We start from the raw sequence: 13,903 nt of genomic DNA on the forward strand, positions 1-13,903 counted from the left end.
GCAAACAGCCGAGGACAGAACAGGAGAGGTCTTCCAGACCAAGTCTGTCTTTCTCTGACATAATGTACAGTGGGCCGTGTGAGTGACATGGACTGTACTGTACTGCATGTCTGAAGGAGTGGTGTGAAGCACAAAATGTGTGTACGTGTATGAACGTGTGTACGTGCATCTATGCATGTACATGTATGTATGTGTGTACGTGCATCTATGTGTGTACGTGCATCTATGTGTGTATGTATGTGTGTACATGTATGCATGTGTACGTGCATCTATGTGTGTACGTGCATCTATGTGTGTACGTGCATCTATGTGTGTACGTGCATCTATGTGTGTACGTGCATCTATGTGTGTACGTGCATCCATGTGTGTAGTGTGTCTGTGTGATAAAGTAAGAGCAAGGGGTACACATGCTAAACATGTGAAACTATTTGTCTCAATTCTCAGGCAACATCACAAGGGAGGTTTTAACCTCATTCAGTCGTGTGTGTGTGTGTGTGTTTGTGTGTGTGTGTGTGTGTGTGTGTGTGTGTAGGTGTGTAGGTGTGTGTGTGTGTGTGTGTGTCTGTGTGTCTGTGTGAAGGAAGTTATTCAGAGCAGAGCTCCGTGGGTATAGCTCCTTCACACAGCCCCTAAGGGAGCTTAGCCTGCATTTCATAACTGTCGCTCCCCCAGGTCAGGGTACAAAGGGAGAGGCCGATGCAAATCATAAAAAATCAAATCCCCACCAGAAGCAGATTTTCCTCTGGGAGCTGGTAAGACGCTTTGCTAGTCAGATGGAAAGCTTGACGTGCAAAATCCCCGGTTCAACTCCTCTGGGGAAGTGCAACAGAAAAAGCCCTTTTCCTTCATAACCCGATCGTGGTCCCTTAATCCCATAAGGAATTCCCACCACTGTGTCGGGGGGCGTCCGAGTGCTTTGCTACGAGAGCCAGGTCTATCCCCCCTCTTAGTATGAAAGACATATTCCGAGTTCTACGTGACTTCTCGCTCTATTATATCAATTCTACTCAATCTAACAATCGAGCTCTCCTGTTGTTGGTCTGCATGGGTGATGATGAGTCACAGTGCATTTGTTGATCGTGAGTTCGAATGTGAGCTTGAGCATGTCGACTGCTTGTGTTAACTGTTTACTTAGCAGGGCCCTGTGGCAGGCTAGCATCCCGGTCCGGGGGGCATACATGTACATACATGTTACACGCCGGGCTTCACGCTATGGAAACAAGATATAAGCCAGTTCAATAAACCGGCTGGCCAGAAGGCTTACTTACTTTTTAGTTATTGCTGCGGTTGTATACAAAAAAAACCGATAACACTAATATCTGTGCTTTTCCAACATTTACTTGCATTGAAAGATTGCATGGTGATGTACGCAACACAGACACTCTGCTGCGGCAGTGACCTCACCGTCACCTCCTCCACTACTATTATTTGCAACATTTGCAACAATGCATAGTGGACTTTATATCCTTCTATACCACTACACTGTGAACTGAATGTGCAATACTGTTACTATGTCACTCGTGCCTTATTTTTCATCCTTTTAAGATTCTTTATTTTAGCATTAACGTTTTTCTTAATATTTTCAATTCTAGTTTAAGTCTACATTTTGTGATTCTGTGTAAAGGGGGGACTAGCAAAGTAAGATGTACATTGTACGGTGTAACTGTCTGTTTAACTGTGCATACGACACATAAATATCTTGAATCATGACTCTTTTATGTGCTCGCCATAGATTCAAAATGTAAAAAAAAAAGAAAAAAAACGTTATTCCCATTAAAACAAATGTGTTTTTCCTGTTTCCCTTCTCGGGGAGGTTCTGGACGCCGGCGCTCTTCCTCTCACCCGCTGTGCTGGAAGGCTGCACGGAGGTGGTCCTGTCCAGAGACCTCTGCTTCTTGTCCTTGTCTTTGTCCCGGCGCCGGTGGCAGCGGTGGTGGTGGTGATGGTGGTGGGGGGCCCTGTTGTCCTGGCTCTGAGCCTGGCCGGAGGAGGACGAGGCCGGGCCGGCCCGCTGCAGGTCGTACTCCCTCAGGTTCACCTCCTCCTGGGGGCGCTGGGGGGTGAGCGACGACGCCGAGCGCCTGATAGGGCTGAGGTCCACGATCGGCTGGCAGAGGGGGACAGAGAGGGTTACAATCACCAGAGGAACGTAGCGGTAGAGAATGGAGGGCCTGTGCCACTATACACCAGCACGACGATTGGCCCCGAAAAAACCACCAACACCAGTTCACCAAACTGTTCACCAGAACGACGACGATAGGCCCCAGAACCACCAACACCAGTTCACCAAACTGTTCACCAGGTTCAACTGTTCACAACCGATGGAGACCACTCTCTATAGACGACGTGAGACCGATGTTTAACCCCTTTTCTTCTCCAGACACAGATGTTTTTTTGCGACGTTCGAGGAGAATGGGCAAACACACAGTGATCAGAATACTTACGGTTTGGCTCATCGTTGTGATTGAACTCCACACCACAAATGTTACACACATGTATAATTATTATACATATTAATGTACAGTACATACATGTAGAAATCACTAAGCCAGCAGTTGTCTCTGCTAGTGAACAAAAAATAGGTGGGGTGTTGACATTGCCCTCTGTAGCCATGAACACCTTGTTTTTTTTATAGCTTCAAGATCCCCCCCCCCCCCCCCCCCCGCCAGCTGAGAGAGAGGGATGATTAACAATAACGAAGGCTTGAAAGAGTTTGCTTGTGTTAAGGTTGCTCCTTAAACACTTAACTATGTTTAATTCAACTCTTAATTGATCAATGTAATGGAAAACACCAATAGGTGATGTGAGGACGATGTCTCTAGCCCACCAGGTTCTCCTCTGACCAGCACCAGCTCCCTGGAAACAGTGACTGAAGTGATGTGAAACTGGAGCAGCAGCTAAGCTAACCACGCCACCTGCTGGTCACAGCCTGGCTACTACACTCACTGGGTAAAAAAAAGAAAAGAAAAAGGCCTGGAAAAGGCATCAACTTTATGATCTTTGCTCGTACTTTTCTGGATCAGCAACGTGTTCCTCCCAATTACCAAATTGTATGAAGTCATAAGTCACTGTGACGTTAACGGGTATCGAGGTGATAATGCTGCTGCTGCTGTTGTTCCAGTAACACAGTGAGTCAGTCCAGCCAGGAGCTACACTACAGTCAGTTGTTTCTCAACAATGAAACCACCGCAGAACGTGAATGGATAGTGTGTCACACAGTCATCTCCTTTATGAGCTGTCAGGAAATCAGCATTATGTCCACGTAAAGTTGGAATGTTCATCCCGCTGATGCGTTTGCCGTGGTAAGGGTTCAAAGCTTTTTTTTCCTGAACGACAGGCGCCTTGCCCTTGCTTCTCTTTGTGGGTGTCAAAAGCCATCTTGTTTTTTTTGCACAGGGCATGAGGGAAAAACACGAGTAATAACAACCGACTAACGTCGAGACTTTGGTTCTTCGAGCCTCGCTGATTTAGCAAAAGAAAGCAGTGTGTGTACTGTATGCGGCCGAACGCATCAACCTTCTGAGTCTCGTGCGCCGAAACAGACACGCCATTTCCATGACAACGTTATCAAACATTCTACGTCAGACGGTTCATGGTGTAACAGCCAAGCGGCCACTCGTCAATCAATCATCATCGCTATGAATGGCGAATGATAATCCTATCCATTCAAATTCTGCGGATACAACATAGAAAGTCACCTATTTCAAACCTGCCCTCTTTTCCTTATCCTCCAATCGCAACTGCTGCTGTGATTGCAGGATCTAGAAAAGAGGGCAGGGTTTGAGATAGGCCAATGTTAAACAAAGTACAGTAACTGTATGTAAAAAGCAAGAAAGCACGAGTGCTGTCCCCACCTACCGTCTCGCACACACACACACACACACACACACACACACACACACACACACACACACACACACACACACACTGACTCACAAAAACGACTACACACTACATAATGGTAATAATAACAACACACATACACCACATTTTACCAAAATGTTTGTACCACTTCACTTAACAGACTGAGTAGCAGGACAGAGTGCTCGGTCTACCGTGACGTACGATGGTAATAATTATCCAAGGAGAAAATACTAACACTCCATGGTGTGATATGGAGTGGGCGATGTCATTTTGTGCATTGCTTATTATAACACGTTGATCGCTAGTTCGGACAAGCGATCGCCATCTGATCTGCTATCTATTATTTGGAGGTGTCACTTTGTCCCCGGTGGTGGGCGATGGGAGAGCGTGTGACCTCTGCACTGGGATGACGGGGAGCACATGGAGACCAACACACACATGGGAAGATACAAGTGAGAGAGAGAGAGAGAGAGAGAGAGAGATAGATAGAGAGAAGAGAGAGAGAGAGAGAGAGGGGGAGAGAGAGAGAGAGAGAGAGAGAGAGAGAGAGAGAGAGAGAGAGAGAGAGAGAGAGAGAGAGAGAGAGAGAGAGAGAGAGAGAGAGAGAGAGAGAGAGAGGAGGAACAACAGGTGGTACAGTACTGCAGGTGGATCCCAGGGACGTGGCGAGGGTGGCTCCGCTATCAGACATCACACACAGGAGGGAGGTGGGCACACATTAGCCATGGGCATCAAAATTAGAAGGGAGGAGAGGGGGGGAGGGAGGGAGGGAGGAGGGAGGGAGGAGAGGATACAGAGCAGGTGGAGGAATGGGCAAACAACAGCAAACAAAAACCACAGCTGAAGAGAGCTGAAGAGAGAGCTGAAGGCAAGAGAGATATCAAAACAAAACAGATTGCACAGCACAATGCCACGGGAAGGCACGCAGACAGACAGACAGACAGACAGACAGACAGACAGACAGACAGACAGACAGACGACAGACAGACAGACAGACAGACAGACATACAGACAGACAGACAGACAGACAGACAGACAGACAGACAGGACAGACAGACAGACAGACAGACAGACAGACAGACAGACAGACAGACAGACAGACAGACAGACAGACAGACAGACAGACAGACAGACAGACAGCAAAGCTAGACAGACAAGATCCATATTTAGACAAGTGAAACAATCAGAGAGACAAAAGAGTGTGAGTGTGTGAAATAAAAGCAGTGAGGACAATTTAAATTAAATTAAAGACTGAAAGACATTGACAACAATAGATAAAATGTAGCATAATACATAAATAGTGTATACGACATGGACTAATGCCAACATGCAGAGATATGATGTGAGTCTGTTGGATGAGAACTTAGTTGAGGGTGAGAAAAACAATAGTATAACATATCAAAATATGCCCATATAAGTGATGGTGTTTGAGATTCATAGAAAGGGAAAGTTTTCTTTGTAGAAGGACGAAGCAGGACGATTGAATTTGTATTTTCTTCTTCTATCTTTGCTGACAAAATTGTATCCGTTAGAGGCACACGCTAATAATCAGTTAATATTGTACTACTTCCACTGTCAAAGTAGCGATTAGTACACTTCATCGACTTCACATACTGTATCATACTCCTTAGTTTTTTCTTTTCTTTTTTTCTTCTATTATTATTTTTTGGGCTTTCTGTATTTTTTCACCCATCCCAATTGAGTCATTATGCCAATTCCCTTCCTGGTCGTTGCGCGCGTTGCCCCACTTGTCGGCCATTCTAGCAGCCTCTACACCCCATCTGCTCTGTTTCAGTCCTGTTCTGGTCTGCGCTGCTTCTGTGTACTGTATGTACTGTTAGCTTTAAAATTAGTCGTGTCTTCCCAACAACCACACATCCGACTCACGATGTTCAGATCAAACTGTCAAACTAGGAGTTGCAGATCAAATATGAATTAAGATCTCAGCAATTGCATATCCCTATTTCCCGCCATCTTGAAAAAACCTGAGACACACAAGTCAAGGACTACCCTCTCCACCGGACGTAGGGGAACTCGGGAGGCAAATCTTTTTTAATACAAAATCTGTGTTGCAAAATCTGACTGGGTTGTCTTATTTCACTGTGTTAATAGGACCATCAGAGATGTTTTCTCATTTTCATAATACGTGATCTTTATTAAACGATTGACTTTTATGCATAGTGCTTTAATACATTTTTAACTACCCCATGCAAAATGTAAGGCATCGGCTCAATTGTATAACAGGCTTTCTTTGATCCTGATTCATGTTGTCATCACTACTGTGTACATATGACCGTCTCGTCGGGTAAATATTTGCTGTGAGATCGACAGGCCGAGAGAGAGAGAGAGAGAGAGAGAGAGAGAGAGAGAGAGAGAGAGAGAGAGAGAGGGAGAGATCAGCGAGAGATGAGCTAATACAGACTGACAGAGAGCTCCTCTGCTTGAACTGGCCCGTGGTGGGTTTTCTCACTAAATCATCCTCCTTCCCTCCACCTATCATCCCTCTATCGCTCCCTCGCACCCTCCCTTCAGTCTCACTCACTGCTCTTTCTGACAGCTCTCCCTCTCTGACGGCTCCCTCTGTCTGATGATCCTTCCCTCTTTCAACCTCACTGCCCAAAGTCTCATCGTTTTATCCACCCTGGCGCTTTTATACGTTACGGCAGCAGCTGCTTATCATTCAGCCCCCCCCCCCCCCCCCCCCCGGTCGACATTGCTCGAGCTGTCGCGGAAAATGAACGTCTCCAGGTTATACGCACACATCCGATACGGTCACGGTACCGAGAGACGGAGAGAGCCCCGCGTCGGGCGGCCGGCTGACGTCGCCGCATGATGAGAACAGCAGTCGCTAAAGCAGATGGAGGAGTCTCTGTGAGCCATAACCAGGGAGGAAGGAAGAGGAGAGTGAGTAACAGAGAGGAGTGGAGGGGCTACGTAGTACTCCGAGTTGAGTCTGGGCATGGAAGCGGCTCGGCCCTGGCCCTCCAGGCTCAGATAGCCCTCGTTGTCCGAGCTGACGTCCACCTGTTTCATCTCGAGCGATTCCCGTTTCGCCTCAAGCGATTCCTGGAAGAAGAACAACAACATGCTTTTTTGTATAGATATGATACTCGTTGTTGTCCCAAGAGATAAGTGGTGATATTATGCATACTTGAGGGAGTTCACACACCCGGTGATAAGGACCATAGTCATCAAAAAGGAAGGTACTGGGAGGAGCACACAAATCATCGTTCCAAAAAGAAAAACAATAATAGGGTGGAATGAAATTCACTAATGTTTTTTCAACACAAATGTGTCAAGAAGTTCATCAATCTGAAGAAGACACACGTTTGTGTTGAATTTCTTGAATATTTTCGAAAGATGATCCGTGTGTGCTCCAGTACCTTCTTTTTGACGATAGGTGTGCATGTTTCTGAGGTGTGTGTGTGTGTGTGTGTGTGTGTGTGTGTGTGTGTGTGTGTGTGTGTGTGTGTTTGTGTGTGCGTTCGTATTTGCACGTGTGTTGCGGGGGTTCATTGACAGTGTCAAATGTGTTCATAGTTAACATGAATGTGGACATAATTGGACGTTCATGACATGAGGCTATGAGGTGAGGGTGTGTTCAGTGTGTGTAGTGACCTGCAGAGGGCGCTAGCAGTAGGTAGTATCTGCGTACCTGAGGGTGTGAGTAGTACTGCACGTCCTCTGAGTGTCCTCTCTGTAGCGTCCTCCTGCCTGCGGGTCGCAGGGTCGCCTGGGACACGTCTGCAGACTGAGACTGTTTTATGGCACTTCTCCTGCTCGGTCTGAGGACAAGCACCCCATAAACACAACGTTAGAGGACTTAGAGAATAAGACCACCTACATATTTAGTGTGTGGAGAACCTTATTATTATTATTATTATTATTATTATTATTATTATTATTATTATTATTATTATTATTATATTATTATTATTATTATTATTATAATTATTATTATTATTATTATTATTATTATTATTATTATTATTATTATTATTATTATTATTATTATATATTATTATTATCATATTCCTTTATAAAAAAAAAAATGGCAGAATACAATAATGTATCTACTATAGTGTTAAATCCTGGTAATTTCCATGATGATTTTATTTCACCCTCAATCGACACAATAAATGATGGATAATTTGTAACACATCCTACTTCTTTTGGAGAAATGTTTTAATTTCTCATTTATTTGTATTATTTGTTTTGTAATAATAATAACAACAAAAAAACGTTCTAAGTATAATCTCTGTATAATCATAATTGTAATCATAATCATAATCACAATCATCTGTATAATGGAAAAAATCCTTCAAATCACATGGTACCGAAGTTTTATAATAACACTGGGTACCGCCAAGGTTATATAAGCATTCATCACTACTTGTGTCTGTTTAAACTGAATCAAGACTGTTGTCAGCCGTCTGGGATCCAGATGGCATAACGGCAATTACACCCAAACATAAAAATATAGTTTGAGTCGTCTAAACCTAACGTTAACTGATCGCAACATCCTGGACTCCACTCACAACAATGCATCCCTATTAGTCAGGAAGGAGGGTGAGGTGGTGGTGGTGGTGGTGGTGATGGCAGTGGTGGGAGGGGGCTCAAGCTGGGGCTCTGGGTCTGGCTGAGACGGGGGCGGGGCCTTGGGACTGGTGATTGGTGGCTCCACTTCCTGTATGTAGGTGAGTGGCAGCATGGGCCGAAACAAGACCCCGATTTTACTCTGTGAAGAGAACAAGGGCAAAGGTCACCAATGGATTCCATCACTTCTAAGTAGGGATACTGATTAAATAATTACGGTCATTAACCAACAGTTATTTCAACCTTAGAAAATAGAACCGGGAAATATAATAGAAAACACATTTCCACATGTTTTGTTATGGCCGTGTGAAAGGGTTGTTAGTCCTATGTAGTTTGATGGGTAGAGTAGCGTCTATACTTTCCGTAGCCGCATTTCTGGCAAGACGCTCTCTGATTGGCCGACGCTTGTTTCTACACTGGTTAAGCTTAGGCACTCTTTCGAAGTTGGTTAAGGTTAGAGTTTGTCTTAGAGCGTGACGGCAAGTTCTTTCGACGGTTAAGCTTAGGCACTCTTTCGAAGTTGGTTAAGGTTAGAGTTTGTCTTAGAGCATGGCGATAGAACGGCAGGTAGTTTGCAGGCTGTTCGACGCGGAAATGGGCAAAGACACAGCTCGTCACGCGATTGGGCAACAGTGGCCAATCAGAGAGCGTCTGCCAGAAATGCGGCTACGGAAAGTATAGACGCGGTAGAGTAAGGCACTAACTGGTGTGGTGGCAGTGGCGGCTGGTCCATAGAGGGCGCTAGGCCGCCGCACCCCCTGGTGGAAAGAAGAGGAAAGAAGTGGTTTTGGATTTTTCTATAATAGTCGATTTCGACCGCTAAAATATAATACTTTTTTTTTATAAATAATAATTACTCATTTTAAGTATGTTTGTGTTTTAAATGCACAATAACGGGTAATATATCAAATATAAATCATTGTTTGTGCGTCCTGTCATCCCCTCTCTCTACTGGGGCGCTAGATAATACCGCCCGACTGACTGGGCGTCAGTGCGCGACGCAGCCAATTGAAAAATGCACAGAGCACCATAAATGAACCTAGCAACAAAATTTTGCCAATCAGCGTCAAATATGATGCCTGAAGGGCACTTTTTCTAGCGCCCCAAGCAGAGTCACTGGCACATGGTCACTGGTGTGTTAGGAGGTGCGCAGACTGATGACGACAGCAATGATTGTTACAGTCGCAGGGACTCAAGACGAGACAGGATTACAGTTGTTGTTGTCGTCTTCAGAAATTGATAATCACAAGATACATTCAGACAGTATTGGATCTAACAAAATGGATTTATATGGACACATTTATGGAAAGTTCAAGCCCGGACCACAAAGCTTCTCAAAGGGTTAACACGAGACATGCGGCGGCTCTTCCAATTCGTACAGTATGTGATGTTCTACCGCAGCAAAAAAAGTTAGTCTCTATAACAAATATAGGCCTACTGTTCTTTTTTTTATCCACTTTTTCTCCTCTTTTTCAATTTTTCTCCCATCCCAATTTCGCTGTGCCAATTCTCCCCTCCCCTGTCTTGAATGTTGCTCGCATATGCCCCCCACTGGCCGGTTGTAGGGAGGATAGAAGCCTTGCATCACGTGTCCCCTCCGATACACGAGGAGGCAGCCTGTCACATCTTTTCACCTGCCAGCGCGGACACTCATTGGCGAGGTGTAACGTGTGGGAGGCTCACACTACCCCCGCCATTTTCCTGTCTCTGCTGTGCAGGCGTCCCCCAACCGACCTGTAGGAGTCGCTGTCCACAACGTCCAGATTACCACCCATCGACTTCCACCCGCTAACTCTGCCAATTGAGTTAGTATGACGGCCGGCCCGAGCCGGAGGCAACGCCGACAGCCAGAGTCGAACCCGGTGTCTCTTGTGTTGGTGACAAGCGCAATGTCCGCTGCGCCACCCAGCCGCCCCTTCAATATATACTGTACTGTAGTTACTGAAACTGATTGAATATGGCACCATTTTCACCAGCCGCCACTGTCTGCTGGTCCTCCCCTTGTAAACTTAGAGCGTCAAACACTTAATTTCCTGTATTCTGGTGAACTTTTATGAGAGGCACGGCTGCAAGGTTGAGATGGTACGGTCCTGTAGGGGGGTGTCTGAAACTGTTGGTTAATATAGTCACAGGTAGGAAGGATAATGTTTTGACCTTATTTTCTACCTCTTTTTGGGAGGGGGTTGTCTTTCATATTAGCTATATTTTTGAGGATATTCTCAATATTGTCCCCTGCAACCCCCCCCTAAATCTACGCCTATGAAAAGAGTCAACAAGCCTCAGCTGGAGAGCCTGTTGGCGGGCGTGTCGTACCTGAGGCCTCTTGGTGGGCGTGTCGTACCTGTTGGTGGGCGTGTCGTACCTGAGTTCCTCCTGACTGCTGCTGGAGGAGCTTCTTGGCTCGGTTCTGCTTGTAGTAGTCGAATATCATCAGGGCGGCGTAGACCTTCCCCACCGTCAGCTCGTTTTCTACAAGAGGAGAGAGGTGATAGACACTATATAGTCAACATGTACTGGGTACTGCGACAGTCGACGTTCCTGGCCAATCAGGCCTCTGAAGTCAAGGCCACCTAATCATCCCTCCCCCTTAATGGGCTGATATCAATCCCTGTCTCCTGAACCGTTCAGCCATTGTGTAGTGTGATGTGTGCCAGGTGCCAGTGTATGGCAGCCATTGGGCCCGCATAGCCCAAGGTTGGGCGCTAAACAGTGGTGGTGAAGGAGGCAATTGTAAAAAGTGCTTTGAGTGTCTAGAAAAGTGCTATTTAAATGCAATGATCATTCATTCATTCATATGTAGCAACACTACTATCACCGACATCCAAGAAGGGGGACCCCCCCCCTCGAACGGCCCTTCTAAGGTTTCTCTCCTCCACATTGCCTGTGGTGCTTTTTTCCTATTGCTAGGTTTTTAGTGAGTTTTTCCTTACCTTCCCTAGGAGTGTTGTTTAGGATTTCATGATGGCTTTTTTTTTTCTTGATTTATTGTGATGTTTCCTCTTGACTTGTTTAAAGAAGACTTGTCTAACCCATGGGGAAATTAACGTGTGATAGCGGGCTTCACAAATAAATTTGATTTGATTTGATTTGATTTGATTCAAAATGGGTATTTTTTCTTGTTGTCGTTGGAATAGCTGGCGTCGTCGAGGACCCACCATCAGAAGTACCTTCTTAGGCTCTACCCACATTCCCCTTTCCTTGTGAACTCCGTACATCGGAGAGGACACAACAACGTGACGTCGTAGATGAGCTGGCAGCAGACGTTCTCACCCGCTGCCAACTGCAGATGAGGGGACATTTTCTCCATACAACCACTAGATGGCGGAGGAGGAGCGGCAAAGGGTAAAACTGAGCTTATTGTATGTGGGAGTGTGTACTGTAACAGGGTGTGTGCCATCAAGTATTGTTGATGGAGAAGAGACAGAAACAGAGTCATGTGTGTGTGTGTGTGTGTGTGTATATATATATATATATATATATATATATATATATATATATATATATATATATATATAGAAGCAGAAGGAGATAAAGTGAGCAGATGATGCGGAGGAAGCAAACAGGAAGCAGTGGAGCGAGTCTGTAAACAATACAAGCACTAAGCAGCACAGGTGCCGTACTTGAGGGATGACTGAGTTTGAGAGCAGTTCGGATCTGGAGGAGTATTATTCTTTGTCTCATATGGTCTTATCTCTTCAGTAATAGCTTGGTGGAAATGAAAGCCACGCGGCTACAGGTCCTTGATTTGTCCAATTTTTTTTTGTATATTTCAGTCTATTTCAGTGGTTTTTAGATGTTTGAGCTCATAGGTTTTAGATGGTGTATCGTCACACAGTGCTCTTTCTTCCCCACTCTGGCAGGTGTCCATTGACTAACAATCATTCATGTTTTATTTTTTACTAAACATAAAGACAAGTTAAAACACAACCTTGTTAATAAAACCAAGAGAGAAATTAAGCTTTCTAGCCTAAAAAACACCAAACAGCTATATATATATATTTACATGTGGGGAACACTTACAATTATCAAGTATTTGATTAATTATTTATTTTTTTGGCCTAAATCAAACACACCTACACTTTACTCAGTTCAGTTGTACCTCTGTGTAACTATGAGATTCCAGACTCGTGACATAGTTAAGATGTAGCTTAACTACTTTTCATTATGAAGTAGCTAGTATTTTGGTCAACTATTTCCCCAAGGGGATCAATAAAGGAATATCTTATCTTATCTTATCTTATCCTAACTACAGTTTTAGTTCCCCCGACACTCGCTTACTAGGGATGTTCGATATTGGCTTTTTTATCGATACCGATATACCGATATTGTCCAACTCTTAATTTCCGATACCGATATATCATATATGCAGGGTTTCCCCCCCAAAAAACTGAATAATTTCAGGTAATTAACATTACATATCTCTTGTCGTGGAATTAACACAACATTATGCATACTTTTGACAATAAATAAAATCAGAATTTGTTCTTACTTGCTTGCCTGGGTAAATAAATGTAAAAAAAAAAAAGTATAATAATTTTATTTAATATTATTTATTTTTTTATCTTATTATTATTTAATTTTTACCGATATCGATAATTTCCGATATCACATTTTAATGCCAATATCGGCCGATAATATCGGACATCCCTATCGCTTACGTTTGTGTGGCGTCACAAGCAGGTCCACGGTCTTCTGCGGCAGACTGGGCCAGACTCTGTTGATCTCCCTCTTCAGGTCAACGTCACACAGACGCTGGGCCACGACTCCTGAGGGACGGGGCCCCAAAAAAAAGAAAACACGTCACATCAAATCTGCAGCAACATACAGTATCATCGCATCACGTCGCCTCACATGTGAGCTTTGTCACTTTGTCAGTCTCTCTCACCGGACGCCAGTTTGATCTCCAGGGCCGTGCGGATGAGAGCCATCAGTGTGGAGGTGAAATGCACCGTGTTGTCATCGGCGATGGGCATGTTCATCTTGACCAACCGCTGAGAGGAACAGAAGCCGAGAACCATCAGAACCCAGTTACCAAACAACAATCGGCAGCTCGTGGAAGAGCAGATTCTGTGTGTGGTCTTCGAACCTGAATGAACCGATTCAGACGCATCTTCTCATGTGTGTGAGATTGGAACTTTGAAAACAAATTATGACAACGTCTCAATGGCGGTTGGCCACGGACAGATATCGTTAAAAATGTCCAAGTCCAGTCAGACCATCCTCCCGCTACAAATTAACTGTCGATTCTGACACTAATCCGAGGATGTAGAACATTTTGCCAGGACAGCGGCTTTAGTTCTGACAGTCATTTGGGTTTGTTTCATTTCAGTCCAGCACACAGAAAGGCTTTTCCAGGGACACGAACACGCCAGACATAAACTCCACAGTCCATGCAAACTAAGGACTTAGTTTGTGAGTGAGTATGAGAGGCTAGTAATTTCTA

General features: G+C 44.7%; 1 protein-coding gene across 1 annotated transcript in view; it reads right to left on the reverse strand.

The window, feature by feature from the left end:
• LOC311237062 (voltage-dependent N-type calcium channel subunit alpha-1B-like) overlaps positions 1-13,903 on the reverse strand; it is a gene marked incomplete at its 5' end in the record, with an annotated part of 50,770 nt that overhangs the window by 5,463 nt on the left and 31,404 nt on the right. The window contains 10 exons of the mRNA XM_084324870.1: positions 1,843-2,107; positions 4,222-4,265; positions 4,502-4,544; positions 6,799-6,930; positions 7,520-7,649; positions 8,403-8,602; positions 9,165-9,218; positions 10,823-10,929; positions 13,119-13,226; positions 13,346-13,451. Of these exons, the coding sequence (XP_084180996.1) occupies positions 1,843-2,107; positions 4,222-4,265; positions 4,502-4,544; positions 6,799-6,930; positions 7,520-7,649; positions 8,403-8,602; positions 9,165-9,218; positions 10,823-10,929; positions 13,119-13,226; positions 13,346-13,451 (1,189 nt within the window). The remainder of the gene's footprint in view (positions 1-1,842; positions 2,108-4,221; positions 4,266-4,501; positions 4,545-6,798; positions 6,931-7,519; positions 7,650-8,402; positions 8,603-9,164; positions 9,219-10,822; positions 10,930-13,118; positions 13,227-13,345; positions 13,452-13,903) is intronic.

This window comes from Notolepis coatsorum (genome assembly GCF_963971535.1).
Source record: "Notolepis coatsorum genome assembly, chromosome: 11".
Taxonomy (NCBI): domain Eukaryota; kingdom Metazoa; phylum Chordata; class Actinopteri; order Aulopiformes; family Paralepididae; genus Notolepis; species Notolepis coatsorum.